We start from the raw sequence: 18,827 nt of genomic DNA, 5'->3' as shown, positions 1-18,827 counted from the left end.
TTTATTAAAGTTAGAATTCAAAAGAAAATTTCTAATTTAAGGTCAGAATAGCTGGATTAGAAAAATTCTCAGTCAGCTATGTTTTCAGTTAGTTTAGTCTGGCCTTAAAGGGACACTATAGTCACCAGAGCAACTTTAGCTTAATGATGCTGTTTTGCTGTATAGATCATGCCCCTGCAGTCTCACTGCTCAATTTTTGGCCATTTAGGAGTTAAATTACTTTGTTTATACAACCATAGACACCCCTCCCTGCATGTGACTTGAACAGCCTTCCTAAACACTTCCTGTAAAGAGTCAGCTAATGTTTACACTTCCTTTATTTTAAATTCTGTTTAACTTAGAATTTCTCATCGCCTGCTCTGTTAATAGCTTGTTAGACCCAACAGGAGCCTTGTGTATGTAATTAAAGTTCAATTTACAAATCTGGAGATAAAAACTTTTAAAGTTAGTTACATCGGATTGAAAATTAAACTATTTTGTTTTCATTTAGGTCAATCACAGCCAGGGGAGGTGTGGCTAGGGCTGCATAAAAAGAAACAAAAGTGATTTAACTCCTAAATGGCACTTAATTGAGCAGTAAAACTACAGAGGTATGATCTATACACCCAAACAGCATCAGCTAGCTAAAGTTGTTTTGGTGACTATAGTGTCCCTTTAAGTTTGAAATTCAGTTAAATTCTCACTGAAGTGAATAACCCTGTAAGACACAGGGCAAGTCTGGCCCTGTACACATGTACCTGACCAAGAATGCATTGCAATCTGTCAATATAAGGTTTTTTGTGGGTCAGATTTAGAAAGCACACAGGGTACGCAAGATGCACAAGCAGAATGCGTTCATGTAGGTGGATGTGTGACCAGAGCCAGTTGTTAGAATAGACAGGATGTATTGTGTTGATAAATTCAATATTATAAATACTATTGTTCTCAAAACATATGTCTTTCATTAAAAACTATAGGGAGTCAACACTTTATTGCTTTCATTAGGGAAATTTACAACAACTTTGTAAAACATATTTGGTAAAAATATCCACCTACCAGATAATTTAAGATTAATGAACAGAAATTATCCAATAACACAGCAACTGAAGATGGGTAAAAAATAGATTACAAAGAGTCTACTATTAAACAATTGAGAACAAAATAACAAAACATAAAAAAATAATACCACCTAAAAAGTGTCACTAGGTACAAAACATGTGATGTGTGGGCAAGGGACTTTGGTATAAACTATTTTAAACCTTTAAAATAAGGTGGTTCATTAACTCTCTCAGCTGAGGGTTCTCAGTGATTAGTTACTTTACAAATGCAGATTCTATATCTCCTTGGTCAAAATAAATAAATAAATATATAGTTAAACTTCATCCCGACATTCCCTCAAAATGTCTCTGCATAACCCTGTAAGACACAGGACAATTTTTGCCCTGTACTCGTATATCTGACCCAGAATGCATTGCATGTCCAGATGAGGTTTTTCACCAAAAATATATGAGCTTTGGATCAGTTCGTACAGAAGTCCAGTTTCATAAAAACTCTACTATGTCAGAGGAAAATAAAATGAGAACATTGCAGGTCCATTATTATTATAATCTATGCATTGTGCTACTCAGATGTTACTTCCATGAATTTCTTTTAATGCTTAGCAACTATTAGTGCAGTTGCATATGCACTTTCCCCAGAGTATATTGCCATATACATATGATAGCCTACAATGGATTGCAGAATAGGCACATAAACACTGGGCCAAGCTTCACAATTGTGTGTAAATAAAGCTATGCTTACATTTTATAGAAATTCCAAAAACTGCAAAGAAAACCATGGGTAACGTTAACTTGGACACTTTGAGTCTATGATGTCAGCCACCATCTGTGGGTCTTATGTTCTCGACCCAGGAATTGGGAGCATAAGACTGACACTTCTTGTAGGTCCCTGGATGACTCTTATGTTCAAGTCACCTTGTGCCTATTAAAAGGTGCAGGATGTGTATTATTGTAACATCATTTGCTTAATGTTTTGTGTGCTTTCCCCTCCTATTAGTTGTGATAGATCTTGCAAGCCTTTGCAGCACTACCTATTGGTTGCAAAAATGATGTGCACTAAATAAATGGCAAGGTTAGTTTATTTGCATATTCAGGTAGATTTGCATATTATGGATTTTGCAAGCTGGACCCCTATTTGTTGTTAATCTTTGTCTTCCCCACCACTTTGTAAATATTGTATAGTATTATTATCAGTGCCTGTATGATTCCCCATATGATTTGGTCATATATATTGGATTGAGTGTGTCACCATACATGTAATGTAATGCAAATGGGGGCTAGTCCTGAGTGACAAAGTGTAAAGGCAGTAGTTGGAGGCAGCGCAAGTAGAGGTGTTGATTTCTGCCTGGGAGAGGAAAAGAGGCAAAGGCAGATGGGATGATACCTGCCTAGAAGGAGAAATCTGAAGCTTTGTCTGATGAAAGAGGTCCTCAGAGACCCCTGTCAAGCTCTGGCAACTGGGTCTGAAATGCTACAGATTTCCTGGTAACAAAGAAGAAGCTGACCTACCATCGGTACCCAGTTGATACACAGGAGCTTTGCTGGAGAGTCAATTTGATGAAGGTTTACCCTTGTCATTAACACAGTTTAAATTGCAGATATTAAGTCAACGATAATCAAAAAGACAGTGATTGTTCTATCCACAGATTTAATGTATATGTTGTGCCGATGAAGAACTGTCTTCAGGATTAGATGGGCAAAGTAGGTATGGGCCATCAAAAGAATATAATGCAATGTTGGCATTTCTCTGGTCTGTATCATTAGCATCATTTACTAGGTCTGAAAATGCTTGGTATCCCGATCCTTCTACAACAAGGTTTATCTCATCTTTAGTGTTTTCAAGTATTTCAGGTGTAAGACAATATATTTTATTTTCATGACATTGACCGTGAGTGGTGTCAGGTTTCTCATCATCTTGCTTGCAGTCAGCAGCATTGTTTAAAACTCTGATAAGTGGGGAGAAGTGCCAAAAACAAGTTAAAACATAACAATTGCACTTGGTTATATAATAAGACAGTTTCTAAACACAAATCATCATGAATTGCAGGAACCCAGACATGCTTAAATGTGTCAGTTGAACAATCACAGGATCATTGCCTTACACATTTGAATATATATGTTTACTATTTTTCTTGACTGTCCTTATTGCATTCACATTTGCTCATTTTTTCAGTGGAATAAACATTATGCATAGTTGTTTTCAACCTATACACTAAATTACATTATTATACTCTTTCATTATGTGTACATGGTGCTCTACATATGCACCTACTTACAGGGCTGCCACCAGAAATTTTTGGGCTCCTGATGCAGTCCAAGGTCGGATGCAGCACACCCCCGAGCCCAGCCACATGACCCACAGGGCCCATCCTGAATGCACCCACAAGGATGAAGTGTGTCTGAATTTAGTGTGTATAGTGGCTGTAGAATGTGTGTAGTGTATTCAAGCTGTGTGAGTAAAGTGGATGTGGTGTTTATAGTGGATGCAGATTGTATGTGTGTGTGTGTGTATTACATGCAGAGTGTGTTTGTGTAGTGGATAGAATGTGTGTATAGTGGATAGTGTGTGTACAGTGAATGAATAGTGTGTGTTTGTATAGTGGATGGGGGCCGCATTGAAGGGGCCCATCGGGTAGCCCATGCTGTTAGGGCAACCCAATGGCAATGAATTTCCTGGGGGCCCGGTCAGCGCTGCAGCGCTTCAACAGTGTGACCGGCCCCATGAGAGGACATCAGAGCTGGGACGTAGTGACTGCCCGGTCACTCCTACCAGCTTATATCAGGAGCCGCATGGGACGAAGGAGAGGAGGGAGTCAGAATGTGAACTTTGACTCCCATCAGACTGAGCCACTGGACCCCAGGAAAAGTCACCCTTCTGCACCTAAAAGGTAGGAAACAGGAGGGTGACTAAAACATTTTGTGTATGTGTCTGTATATGTGTGTGTTTGTATGTATGTGTTTGTGTGTCTGTATGAATGTTTCTCTGTATGTGTGTCTGTATGTTTGTGTGTATGTCTGTGTGTCTATGTGTGTTTGTATGTATGTCTGTCTGTGTGTCTTTATGTGTGTCTGTATGTGTGTATGTATGTATGTATGTCTGTATGTGTGTCTCTGTATATGTGTGTGTCTGCATGTGTATCTGTTTGTCTGCATGTGTGGGGGGAAACATATGGAAGGAGGAGGGTAGATATATAGGGTGGTGGTGGGGGGTAGATGAATGGGGGCGGGGGGCCCACAGCAAGTTTTGCACCGGGGCCTTGTGTTTCCTAGTTATGCCTCTGGATGTAGTGTGTGTGTAGTGAATGCAGAGTGCGTGTTTGTGTAGTGGATGTAGTGTGTGTACAGTAAATGCAGAGTGTTTGTGTAGTGGATGTAGCGTGTGTATAGTGAATGCAGTGCGTGCGTTTGTGCGGTGGATGCTGTGTGATGATACTAATCAGCTATGCTTAGTGATTCCCCTTGATGGATGTTGCAGTGGGTGTGATCAGTATGTCATTTGATTACAATTTTCTGTATATAACTGTTATAGTCTAGTTAAAATCCTTTATTTACATGTACTTTTCTTGTCTTAACAACCTCCATTGGAATTTGTTTGCTAAAAATATACACAGTCTCTAATTGAGCATCCCTTTTATTTAGTAGCATTTCAATGTCCAATTATTTATTACATTCATAACATGGTGTCACAATATTCTGGATATCCTTTATTTATAAATACGTTGTCTTTATAACTCCCATCTGAAATTGTTTTGCTATAAAAACACATACAGCCTCTATTTGAGAATCCTTTCACTTTTATTGAGTAGTACTTCAATGTGCAATTAGTTGAGTGCATATGGTGTTCACTAGTGAATTTCAATTGATACCCTAGGTGTATAATTGTCAATTGTAAATACAGTTTTTTTTCCTTTGTACTTGCATTCACGCGGGACGCCGTGACGTCACACACGTGACACGTGATCACATGCCGCATCCCAGATGTCACGTCGGATTGCCAACATGGGGAGCGTCACTTGAATGGGTCACATGTGTATTTAAACCCATTCATTTGGTTGCTATAACAGGGCCTTCGCAGGGACAGCATGGTCCTGAGTGCGCAGCCCACAGCCTACAGCCCGATGGTAACCTGTACTTGCATCTTTGCCTGTGCCCAGTACAGCTGCTGGATTACAACAATCACCTATTTACCAACTAATATCTTGAAGAGCCATATTCTATGAACTCACTCATTAGATCAGGACTGATTTATCATACAGAGGGGTGAGATCCAACCTGTTCAGCTATATAAACTTTTGACTGATTCTTGGTTTCTATTTTTCTATTTGTTTTCTATATTAAAAAAATTTCTGTATACAGTTTTTTCTTCTTTTTTTTTTTTTGCCATCATCTTCTACATGGATTACATGTGTACTCTAACCAGTGGACTGGATATAGATACTATTTAGACATACATGTATATGTATAAGATCTTCCAGATCCGTAACACCATTACATGCAAGACCCCCTTTGTCATCTACAAGCTTACCTGCCCATATGTGGACTTTCCTACATCGGTAAAACCGAGACGCCCCTTTGTGAGAGAATCAGGGGCCACAGATCGAACATACGGGTAGCTTACCGTGAAAGCAATTCAGATCAACCTGTGGCTAAGCACTTCCTGACTTTTCAACATCCACTCTCAGCCCTAAAATTTGTTGCCATTGATCATGTTCCACTCCCAAAACGAGGTGGCGCTAGAGGTAAACTCCCGTTGAACCGAGAGACATTCTGGATATTCCAGTTGGATACTATAGCCCCAAAAGAACTTAATGAGATAATCTCATACCACTCATTTATATAAGTCCTCATTAGCAATTTTTTTAAACTATGTTTTCTTATTATCAATTTTGTTGCATTTTTTTTTATAGATTTTTGTATTTTTATTTGATTGAATTGCCCCAGCTGTTAAGTTAGTAAAAATATGACCTAGACACACTCTTGGCACTTTACCAATACCTTTAGTCATGGCAATATATTTTGCATTGTACACGATTCATGCACTTTACGCCCATGACACTCCTAATATTAGGCACTTTATAAAAAGCTGCACTTTATCTTAAAATTCACTATAGTCGAGTATAGTCGAGGTCTATCACTTTAAAGAATAAGGCAGACATCATGATTTGCTAGTTGGACATTAAGTCCAGGGTGATTATACCTCTTTTTTTTGCTTAAACACCTTCGGGGTCTTGTTTATGTTTCCATAGAGATCAGGAGTTATTCCCGTCACTATGGCAACACAAGTCACGCCATCACTTAGTGAGTAGGCGGAACACGTACACTCATGCACACGCTGCTTCTTGAACGCTAGCGGCATCATATACTACAGAGGCTACACCTGGGGTAAGTCAATTTTCCATGATTGTTCCTCTATATATGTATTGTTGTCCTCATTATACATTACCTGATCCTGATAAAAGTCCCAAATGTGGACTGAAACGTTGGTCCTTTTTTAACCTGTATTTACATTAAAGTCTACAACTTTTAACCATTGGAAAACCGTGAGTGCTGGTCATCTCTCTACTCTGTCTATATATATTTGGAGGTTTGGAGGTAATATATATATTAGGCCCCTTTACCCCCTTCCATAGTAGTGCATAAAGATGTTTCGATGTTCCTGTGAACAAAATCTAAGTACACATTTTTTGCATTAACTTGAGTGTGGTATTTTTTTATTATTTGATTATACATTTAGGGGTTAAATACAAGAGGGTGACCGCAATACCTGCACCAGTCCCTGTGTAGTGTGCCAACATCATATAATTGTTTGATGATAAGTGCGTGTTTGTGTGGTGGATGATATGTGTGTGTTTGTGTGGTGGATGTTGTGTATATATTTATGTGGTGGATGATGTGTGTAGTGGATGCAGTTTGTGTAGTGGATGCTGTGTATGTCGTGGATGATGTGTATGTGTGTGTAGTGGATGTGTCTTTATGTTGGACAAATGCTGCTGGGTGGTATTTTTTTGCTGTTGAATGTTTATAATTTTTTTTTTTTTATGTATTCCTTAGCCAGGGAGGGGGACACTGGATTCCCTGGTGGTCCGGTGGTCTAGTGGCTTAGCTGGTTTGGGCCAGCAAAGAGGGGCCCAGCAGTCTCCATCTTCGCCCTCCAGGATTTACTTCTGTCGCGAGCCTGGCATGCTTTGTGTGCCATTACGCATTGTCATAGCAACCCGCTGCAACACTTTACAGCCCCGGCCCGCGAGAATACAGGAGGGGGAGTTCAGGGTATTCTGAGCTCTTCCGGGAAGCCTGCAGAGAATATATATATATATATATATATATATACACACACACACTGTACTGGTAATCCTCTGCGTGCCCGGGTCCCCCAGCCCTCCAATGTATGAGTGTGTGTGTGTGTGTATATATATATACACACACACACACATTGGAGGGCTGGGGAGCCCGGGCACGCAGAGGATTACCAGTGCAGTCTGGTGGTCACTTCCTGATGGCGGCCCTGCCTACTTACTTTGAAAATACTTGTAATGTGTAAATTATTTACAAACTGTAAGAACAGAAATATCTGGAAGTGAAAAGAGAAAAGAAGAATGTAAAGGGGAAATTAATCAGGAGCACAAATCTATAGAAGGATGGATGTAAGAGATGATGGAGAAACAATATAGGATAAGAAGCCTGGGAGACATTTCTAACAACATGCAATATAATACTTACATTGGTGAAGAATCGTGAATAGCATTGCAGCTATTAAACATTTCTTCATAAAGGTGGTGTTTAGGGAATATGTAAGCTGATCTCTCCTGAAAATAAGCAGAACAACTTTGAAATGGATTTATTCTGCACAGTGTTTCCACTAATTAAAGCATGGGTATAATAAATTATGTTGGTTTCCCTTTAAATATCGAACCACAAACATAATTTATATTCATGCAAGTGGCTCATCTAGTTTAAAAGAATAATCGGTTGAAATTAATTTCTTGTGATTAATCCCTGAGTTTGTGAGTTAAACCCTCGCCTAAACACAGTTAGTGAACTCAACAGCTCAGAAACAATATCTGATTTGATGACAACGTGAACCTTTTATTGATTATTTCATTCTGTGCAAACCATTTGCAGTCAACATATATTGTCCACAAGAGAGTGTTGTAGGCTTGTATTTGTACCCTTTTTACAATGGAGTGTGACATTTTTTTTCCACATTTTAGCCAAGTCTGCCTGACAGTATTAACGCCATTAGCAATCATTTGGGAGTAAGGCTCAATTAAAAATTTTAGGGAAGCTTTTCAATTATATTTTTGGATAATTGTTCAAGAATATTCTTAGCAAAATACTTAAATATCAAAAATACATCATATATGTAAATATATATATATATATATATGAAATATAATTTGAAAAGCATTTCCAAAAATATTAAACTGTGGCCTAAGGCCTCGATTTAATATGCTTTCTATATGATCTATTAAAAAAACAAAAAACACAACTTTACAATTATTTATCTACAGAAGTCCCCATTAAAGTCCATGGGTATATTTGTAGATAAATCATTAGGTAGATTTTTTTAATTAAAAAAAAAAAAAAATGTTAACTGAAGTCTTGATTCAATATTGTTGGATACGCTATTAAAAGGATTTCATATTTTTTTTTTTAAACATTTTAAAATGTTTTTTTCAAAATGTAAAAAAATATATTATATATAAAAAATGATATCAAAGTTAGAAAATAAATCAAAATAGCACTAAATTGAAATATTTTTCATATTAATAAATAATTTTTAAAGTTTATCAAAATCTATTAAATCATTATCTAACAATATTAATTTGAAGCTGTATTGGATCATTTGGAAAGCTTAAGTCTAAGTTACCAGAGACTCAGCACAGTTCTGCGTGATTTAGCTATCATACTAACTAGGACTTAGACATTTAATATAAAATAAAAATGTATCCGTAATTAACAGCAGCACGTTTTCATGTCATGTCATGGAACCTAGTGATACATAATATCTTAAGTTCAAATTTTGCATGTGTAGTTTATTTTATCAAATATTTAGAGACCAGGAATAGGTTTTTGTTTTACTGCATGTTCCCTGTAAAGGTCATCTCTAAAGTAATCACATCAAGGTCAGATCTTAGCCAGGATAGAAAAAGTAACACAACGTAACACATTATGGACTTTCATTTCTGCTACATTTATTGGTACTAAGTACTGTCCTCTGTTATAAAATGTTTTATTCTAAACATTAACAAATGTTGTCCACAGAGGAATAGCAAGAAAGCACAAATATACACGGCAGCTGTGCTGGTATTTCTTCTTCCAAATTTCAGGAAACAGATACATGTATTAGAGTTTCTCACCACAAGCAAAATAGCATTTCACTTTATTATGATAATTAAAGGGCTAATTAAAGGGATTCTAACAAAGCCATTTTCCTGGCACTACAGGTTCGTACAGTGCCCCCCTCCCGCACACCCACCTCCCCTCCCCCCATTCAGTCACTTACCTGAATCCAGCGCCGATGTCCCTCTGACGTCGGTCTGACGTCAGCTGGTGGGGGAGACCTAATGCGCATGCGTGGCAATGGACATTAATCAATGCTTTCCTATGGGGATTCCAGTGCATAGCATGAGGACGTCCAGCGTCATTTAGATGACCAAAAGTCGTCTAAGCACCCGGAATCCCTTTGTCTGGTAGATAGCCACTAGAGGTGGCGTTAAACCTAGCAGGTAAATATTGCAGTTTCTCAGACACTGCAATAATTACCACTGTAGGGTTACGGTACATGGGACATGGCACCCAGACCACTTCAATAAGCTGAAGTGGTTTGGGTGCCTACAGTGTCCATTTAATATATCTGTACCCCATTGTTAAATTAGAAAGAAATATTACAGATAGATTTACCACACATGGTGAGAATGGTTGATGGAATTAATTTATAGGAACAGGGCCTAAAAGCATGAAACCATTGCTTGTAAAAAGATGGCCATAGGGTAATACATTGCAAAACACTGTACTGAAGATGCAGCTAAAAGTATATTTGATTGTTGAATGGTTACAATGAATTAATGTACAGTAGCTCTCCTTTACACATTGGTCCAGAGATTTCCTTTCATTTGGATAGCTTTTACCGATATGGAGTAAACTGTATTTAAAAGATTTTCGGACATGAAAAAATATTATTAGAGACACCTATTGCAAAATACAAATGAATGGGAAAATATCAAAGCATATATGGTATGTAGCAGTGGTACATGATGAACATATGGATACATGTATTGAAGTATTTAAATGGGAACATACTTACCATTTTCTGATGGAAATTCACTATGATAAAGCTCTTGTTTGGATTTGGAATCTGATCTTCCCACTTCTTCTTGAACCTATATTAGAATTGGGTTGTGAGCTATAATAATGTAGGATGCACTTCTAAAGAAATAACACTTGCACTCACATATATAAAGAACATGCCTTATGTAAAGCCGAGTATTCTTAATAGTACAATGAGAGAAGATGCATTCTTGTGGGATTCACTTGCTACTACAGCAGCATGTAGGTTTGGTTGAGCCAGCCATGGTCAGATATAAGTAGAATCTGGTCCAACATGACTTCTCAGCCAGATGGGAAAAAAAAAAATGTTCTAATAAAATATATGTTTATAAGCAATAATGAATTTTCATTAAATATACTGAACTTTAAAAAATAAAACAAAAAAAAAACTGAAGTTAAAATTTGATGACAGTTGTCTTTTAATACAACATCCACTTGTTTCAGAAGATTAGAGAGCAGTTCCTTTATCATAAATATACAATTGCACAATTTGCTATACTCAAGCCTATCGTAGTACAACAGGCTGATTATCCACTGTATATTATAATACAATGGACAGCTAACCTGTTCATTAGCAGGAATATACAACAGCTAAGAGGTCTCACCTATTGAGACTGGAAGAAAGGCATTTCCGATTACTGCAGAAGGAAGGTTCTTTACAATAAGAACAATAAATATGTTAAATTCTCTACCCAAAGAGGAATCTAGTCTGATTCTGTATACGTTTAAAAAAAAAAAAAAAAAAGGCCTGGATTTGTTTGTTTGTTTATTTATTTTTTAACATAGTATTAATGATTATACTTCACACATGTATGTGTTATACTTCACACATGTACACATGTATGTGGGCAGTCTGTAGATCAAGGGGAAATGTGAATGCCATTATGGAATTAAAAAGGATTTTTTTCCCCTTGTTGTGGCATAATGTGCCATCACTTCAAGTTGGATTGTTTTCCATCTTATTGGATAAACAGCATAAAAATATGTGTTTTAAAAGTTGAACTTGGACTCGACATTTTCAACCTAGATTTAGTTACTATGTAACCAGGGCCGGATTAACATAGGGGCTGATGGAGCTGCAGCTCCAGGCCCAGGCCCATGGAATAGGCCCATTTAAAAAAAAAAAAAAAATTATTTTTTTTTTTTTTTTTTTTTTTTTTTTACACATTACTCTTAGGTTTGCCACCTGACTGATATTTTACTGGCACAGCCAATATTTGAGGCTGCCGTGCCGTGCCGGTATTGCAGTAATACCAGCAATACAAATGCAGGTATTTTTCTCAAAATAATTAGATTACTCTGCAATACCAGCACCAGCCAGTAGGGGTCACTGTGTGTGGAGAGAGGCAGGGATAGGAAGTTACAGCATTTTCCTGCCTCTCTCTACTACTTACTGATCCATGGGGGAGCAGCAACACAGCACAGAGTCCAGACAGCAGCTCTACAGCTCAGGTAAGTGAGGGATGGGGGAAAGGCAGCAGGGACACATGGGGACACTGAGACACTAGGGGACACTGAGACACTAGGGGACACTGAGACACTAGGAGACACAGACACTAGGGGACACAGACACTAGGGGACACATGGGGACACTAGGACACATGGGGACTCAGACACTGGGAGACCTGGAAACACTGAGACACTTGGGGACACTGGAAAACATGGGGATGCTGAGACACATGGGGACGCTGTGAGACATTGGGAAACACTGAGACATTGGGACACGGAGACACTATGTCCCCATTTCTCCCAGTGTCCCCCATCCAGTCTCGCTAGTGTGTCTGAGTCCCATGTCTCTCAGTGTGCCTAGTGTCCCCATGTGTCTCAGTGTCGCTATATGTCCCAGTGTCCCCATGTCTCCCAGCCAGTGTCCCCTAGTCTCACAGTGTCCCCATGTCTGTGTCCCTAGTGTCTTAGTGTCCCCAAATGTTTCAGTGTCCCCATGTCTCCCAGTGTCTGTGTCCCATGTCTCTCAGTGTGCCTAGTGTCCCCATGTGTCCCAGTGTCCTCATGTCTATGTCCACAACTGTCCCTATGTCTCCCAGTGTCCCCAAGTGTCTGTTTCCCAGCCAGTGTCCCCTAGTGTCCCAGTGTCTGTGTTCCCATGTCTCTGTGTCCCTAGTGTCCGAAATGTTTCAGTGTCCCCATGTCTCCCAGTGTCTGTGTCCCTAGTGTCCCCATTTCTCTCAGTTTCCCTAAATGTCTCATTGTCCCCATGCCTCCGTGTCCCCATGTCTCCGTGTCCCCGGGTCTCTCAGTGTCCCCATGTCTCTGTGTCCCCGGGTCTCTCAGTGTCCCCATGTCTCTCAGTGTCCCCGGGTCTCACTGTGTCCCCAGTATCCTAGTGACATGGGGACACACTGAGGCATTGGGACACTGGGAGAAATGGAGACACTGACACTGTGATACATAGGGACACTGAGACACTGGGTGACTTGCGTGACTGAGACACTGGGAGCAATCCATCTATACAGCAGAATCAAACTGTGAGTAGTTTGTTGGTGATTTTACAGAATTTTCTCTGATGTCACTCCTTGTGATTACACAAATGATTAAGGCTGGTATTTTATTCCAAGAAAGGTGGCAACCCTAACTACTCTTCACATACTCTTGCTTAAAGGAGCACTATAGGGTCAGGAACACAATCATGTATTTCTGACCCTATTATGTTAAAACCACCTGGCCCCTTCTTGCCTCCCTAAGTATAGTAAAATATAACTTGTATTCAAGTCTGCAGCTGCTGGTTCTGCCTCTGAACTGACTGTCTGCTGACATCATCAGAAGTGGTGGTCTGAGCAAATTACAATACTTCCCCATAGGATTGGCTGAGACTGTCAACTAGGCAGATCAGGGGCAGAGCCAGCACAAGTCCAACATAGCCCTGGCCAATCAGCATCTCCTCATGAAGATAAATTGAATCAATGCATCTCTATGAGGAAAGTTCATTGTCTGCATGCAGAGGGTGGAGACACTGAATGGCAGTGCTGCACACTAGGCATTACTGCCCCAAGAAGCACCTCTAACAGCCATCTAAGGAGTGGTCAGTTGAGTTATTTTCTCTGAAAAGACAATGTTTACTGCAAAAGGCCTGAATGGAATGATTCTACTTACCAGAACAAATACAATAAGCTGTAGTTGTTCTGGTGACTATAGTGTCCCTTTAAGTTTGGAATCTTAAGAGGGATGTATGTGAACAAAACTTGTGTGGACTGGCTGACAATAAAATTAGTTTAGGTAATGCAGACGTTGGTCTTTCTAACACTGTGGCATATCCCCTTTCTTCTACACTCACTACATACACCTCTTCTCTGTCTCAGACTATATACCAGGAACTTCTGCCTGCTAATAAGAAGGTAAGGAGACAAGTGGACCAGCGAGTGCTAGGGGACAGTCCTTAGAAAGCATGGAGTGAGAGCATCATTAGATTCATTTATGTCAAACTCAGTGTGCTGCCTGCTTAGTATGCCCTTAGTTGGACAGCCTGCAAGATTGGCGGGCAGCCTGACATGCATTCATGCCAGGCTGGCCTTCCAATTCTTTGGACAGACATGCCCCCTTTTTGGGCATGTTCTCCCCTTTTGGCAGGTCTGGTCACGTGATTCGCACCAGGGGCCCAACCCTTTTACCCCACCCATTGACTTCCTGCTTCACTGGACACTGCTGTTAGAGGTTATGGATTTACTTGAAAGATGAAAGCATAAATTAGAGAGAGATTAGCATAGAGTATGTGTTTTCTTATGGCTGCATCCTATGAGTTTCCCTCCAACACCATCTCCATTAGATACATGACGCTTGGGAGGTATGACTGTTTTAGTGTTTTTGGTCGATAAGATTCTGTAATAAGGCCTATCATAATTGTCAGCACCAGGCCCAATGTGCTCTTAATCCGGCCCTGTATGTAACTCTGTGAATTACAAATGTTAGGACATCATAGTCACATTTGAAAAAAGAAAGTCTGCTATGTTTTTTGTCCAACTGTTTTGACCAAACGTAAAAAAAAAGCCACTCAAAATTTACTTTGAATTCCTAACCATTCACACTGTAATGGAAAACCCAATGACTAAGAAATTCTATTTCCTGGCCTGCAATTGTTCTATTTAATTGATTGTCATAAAGCTTCACTTTGCTTCATGAATTTGCTGATAATGAGTTCTAGTCTATCAAATATATCAAAAGCAGCAATATTGCATGAAAACAATTTACGTATAAATAGCACAGTTCTTCTCTTTCAATGGGGGAAGGGGGGGGGGGTGGTGGGGGTAAAATATAATGTGCTGGGCAAACTCTACTTTCTTTGTGTAATGATGCTGACCAGCGTAAAGCTTTTGAAAAATCAAATGTCACTGTGCAAGTGATACAATAATTTATCGACCAGTTCAGCAATACAGTTTAAGTTCCTTATCTACATCAAATATCCATTAGTACACATTTTCAAAGTCAAATTACAATAATCTACAAGCAGCTTTACAAACAGGATTTCAATGGGCAAAGTGTAATATTTTGGATCCACTCCAAAGAGCTACTTGAGCAATCACCTCTAGTTCTCACTAGTGTTCTAGTAGTATCATAGAGGCAAAAGAATATCAATTCAATGTCTCAAGGAAAGGAATAATATGCTTCATTACACGAGTATAAATACTGTGATTGAAGCCCTAGTTCCGTCTTGTAGAGGGGCGTGGAGGCCAGCCTTCTGCCTACAGACTGTGGGCTCTGTTCCAAAAGCTCTAAAGAATAAAAAAAAGTGACTATTGTCACTATGGGGAGGGGGTTTGGGAGCCTTGGGTGCTTATTCTACCTCCAAGTTGGAGATGGGGACCTATGGGGGATCGATGAGATCCATTCTGCTAACAGAGTGGCTGACTGGGAGACACCTTGAAATGCTGTTTAACTTTTGACTGGATTGGAATTGTGCCATGATCCGGTGAACCTTTGACTGGTTGTTGCTCAGTCCTCTGACAACCAATCAAGGCACTATTATTTTTAGGGAATGTTGGGGAGGTCATGAGGCTTCTAGTGAAATCCAGTATTTTAGAGAGCTTCTCTACCCATAGCTCCAGAAATCCCTTTTGTGAAACCAGGTCTAACCAGCTGCATGCATGGAACTCCTCACCAGATTAGAGAGTAGCTGCGACCCAGTGAAATTTTGACATGCTGTCGCTAGGCACAGATTCTCCAATTAAGGTGCTATTTGGGCAATGGATTGCTGGGGTAACAAGCTTTCAGGAACATAACATGTATGGTGTGATGTCCAGGGAAAGGAGGACTTTTACACATCCTGCCTCTATGTCTGGGAGAACATAGCAGGGAGTCTATCTTGTTAACTGCGTCTAATCCAATTAAGACCCCAGACAGTAACACCGGGGAGGGGATTACTGTACTGGCCATTGCAGTGTTTGGAGGACTGGAGGGGAAATGCACATTTTTGCAAATATAAATAGTTGTATGTGCAATAAAGGCTTTGCATTCTAACCCCTCAATTAAGTCTTGACTAATGTGTGTAGAAAAAAAAAAAGACTATAATCACCTTTTCACCTTTAAAGGAGAGAATGGAATAAAAGGAAAATAACTATAAACACTGTAGTCTTGTCCAGTAAAAAAGGTCCCCAGAGGCACCAGTCCAGCTTTGGCATATGTGTCTGAAGTGCTCCAGAGTCCCCTGGTAGCCGATAGGAAGCTGACCTAAAGGAGGTACTCCATAACAATTGGTGACAAGTGGTGGGATGCTTCTATGTTTATAGGACTAGAGTTACAATGTTGGTATGGCCAATGGAAAGGAGCAGGTATTTCAGTAAAGAGTGATGGAGAGGCCAAACCTGTATGGGCCCAACCTGTCAGAGGCAGTAACCCAGCAAGCGGTGGGCAAACTTGGCAAACCACAGGGACCCCACTAGAAGAGTGTGAGTTTTGGAGAGACTCGCCCCCTATGGTCCCAACCCGTTGAAGGTGGCTATCACTACTGTGAGCTGCCACTGGAGGAAGGTGAGTTCTGGAGGAGGCAATCTACGGGCCCAACCCCTCAGAGGCGGTTATCCAGCAAGTGGTGACAATCATCAAAAGAGAAGAGTGGCAGTGACAGGAGCTTCGTTTGGCAGATCTGTGGCAGTTGGAAGACATGACTGCTGTGTCCCAATCCAAGAAAAACAGACTATACTGGTTGCCATTCAAAGCAGTTCGAGCAGACATTAAAGCTGAAGGAAGTGGAGCTCCTTCAAATCCAGAGTCAGGGAGAGAAGATTTTTGGTCTCTCTTCCCAGCAGCAAAATTAACTTCAGGGATCAAATTGTGGCCACATCTTTCCCCAGTGGCAGAGCAAGTCACAGGGAGAGTAGATGGTTAACACCTCAGTGGCAGGAAGAGATCCAGGGAGCAAAGGTAGTCAACAACAGAGCAAGTTTCCAAGAGGGGATGCAGGCAGCACCTTTTCCAAACAGCAGGATGAGCTTTAGAGATGGTGAAGGAGACACCTTTTCCTAGAGTCCCCAGAGGCAGGGTGAACTCCAGAGAGAGGGGGAAGTCCACCTCCCTTTCCAGCAGCTGATTGAGTTCCAGGAGATGGTGCAGGAAACATCTCTCCCAGTGACAGATTGGGCTCTAGGGTGAGAAGGCAGTCGGCTTCCCTCCCCAGGTCCAGAGCAGCTGAAGAAGCCCCAGGTGGAATTCTGGAGAGATCGCTGAAAGTTCCCCAGAAGCTATTCGAGGATCCGAGAATGTCAACCAGCATGCAGCAGCCAGAGGCACTATGATTGCAGTGGTACAACTTCCAGTGCATCACGTGTGCCCTGGACTGGGTAAATACCATTAGGAAATGTGACAGAAAGTGTGCAGAATGCAGCTCTCCCCAGTGGCAGGTGGAAAGTGAATTTTAAATTTGAGACTAAAATGGTCAAATAAAAAAAAATTCTCCAAGTGAAATCTGCTTTCAAATTTAGCCATTTTAAAATTACCTATGAAAGTTTAAAGAGTGACAGACTTGCATCCACACATCAGTTTCTACCAGGGATATTTACTAAAGTGACAATTGTTGGGAAATCAAAGTTAGTTTAATTTTTTAAGGCCAAAAGTGAGCCTTCAGAAAATAGGCTGCATCTTCTTAATTAAATCTTCACCTTCGTAATACTTAGCACTATTGCAATTAAATACATTTTTCCAAATTTTACAAAATAGTTTTATAGAGTAAAAAAAAAAAAAAAAAAAAATAGCATACTGCATTTATCATATGGCAGATATTAACTACAAATCAGACTCACCGTGCCAAATGCCTAATTCCAAATGCACCGCAGATTATTAATACGACGCAACATGGAATGATAATAGCCAGGATCAACCATGTCGGAATAACTAGCAAGATAAACCAAACAATAAATAACAATGCATTAATACAGAAATAAAATAGAATACATTCTAAAAATTCTTGAGTATTGACTGCACATGGCATCATTAATTTAGCATGATCTAGAATTTTGCTTTAGCTGTGATTGCACGCAGTAATCCATTCCACAAAGATATACCTGATTTGGTTTTCCACGTCTGGACACTGCTCCACTCACCCCACGGCCCCACATAACACTCATTCTCTTTTTCTTGGCTTTGCATTACCCTCATCCGAATCTTGGCATAGTATGTTCTTCGGGGTTCGAGATCTGTACCAAGACTAAGCACCAATGCAGAAGGATAATTGGGCTCTATATACTTTGAGTTAGTGCTGCAGTTTGATTCTCCATTCTAATGGAATACATGATTAGAGAGTTACTTTTGTTATTATTATTATTATGAATAAATTCTGATTAATATTATTAAAATGTCCACACAGAAACAGCCAATATTTAAATTGATTTGGAATTTATTTTATAACAATAAATAAAGATAAGCTTGGTTTTAATTTGATAATGACTTCTAGAATGCTTTATTAAAAGAAAAAAGAAAAAGCATGTGTACGAATGTGATCAAGACCACATTATTGCCATTTGTTTTAATTTATAATGTATTTCTTTTTAAAACTCTGACATATTCCACTATATACCTGCTAAAATAGCTGTGTTTAGAATAATTTTAAACGGACACTGAAGTCATCCAGACCACTTTCATCTTAAAAAGGATTTATTGTAAAACAAAGATTAAAAAACTCTTACTTAGCAACAGAAAAGTTTGTAAAAAGTCACTTCCGGGTTCCGTCTGTAAAAAGTTTGTAAAACAGACGGGACGGACGGAACCTAGAAGTGACCTTTTACAAACTTTTCTGTTTGCTGTATTCATGCTCTTATGTGGGTAGCTATGCCAGCATAACCCACCACTTGTTAAGTCAGAGTTTTTAATCTTTTACAATAAATTGTATGAGATACTATTCAATTAGAGGCCCTGCCTCTCTCTGTCCTATATTGCACAGAACCACCAGCTTCCAGTGAGCACACCACTTGGATTTTATACAGTGTGGGAGTCTTCCCTCTCAAGTGGAGCATTGCA

General features: G+C 39.7%; 1 protein-coding gene across 1 annotated transcript in view; it reads right to left on the bottom strand.

Annotated features, from left to right (window-relative positions):
* Positions 1–937: 937 nt before the first annotated feature.
* The window catches only part of LOC134601264 (cytokine receptor common subunit beta-like), a 98,316-nt gene continuing 80,426 nt past the window's right edge, over positions 938–18,827 (bottom strand). Inside the window, exons 10-14 of the mRNA XM_063445734.1 lie at positions 17,876–18,089; positions 17,615–17,705; positions 10,345–10,420; positions 7,758–7,843; positions 938–2,983 (exon numbers count right to left, since the gene is read on the bottom strand). Of these exons, the coding sequence (XP_063301804.1) occupies positions 2,686–2,983; positions 7,758–7,843; positions 10,345–10,420; positions 17,615–17,705; positions 17,876–18,089 (765 nt within the window). The 3' untranslated portion in view covers positions 938–2,685. The remainder of the gene's footprint in view (positions 2,984–7,757; positions 7,844–10,344; positions 10,421–17,614; positions 17,706–17,875; positions 18,090–18,827) is intronic.

This window comes from Pelobates fuscus, chromosome 3 (assembly GCF_036172605.1).
Source record: "Pelobates fuscus isolate aPelFus1 chromosome 3, aPelFus1.pri, whole genome shotgun sequence".
Lineage (NCBI taxonomy): Eukaryota > Metazoa > Chordata > Amphibia > Anura > Pelobatidae > Pelobates > Pelobates fuscus.
The sequence above is the reverse complement of the archived record's forward strand: the minus strand, read 5'-3'. Positions and strand labels throughout refer to the sequence as shown.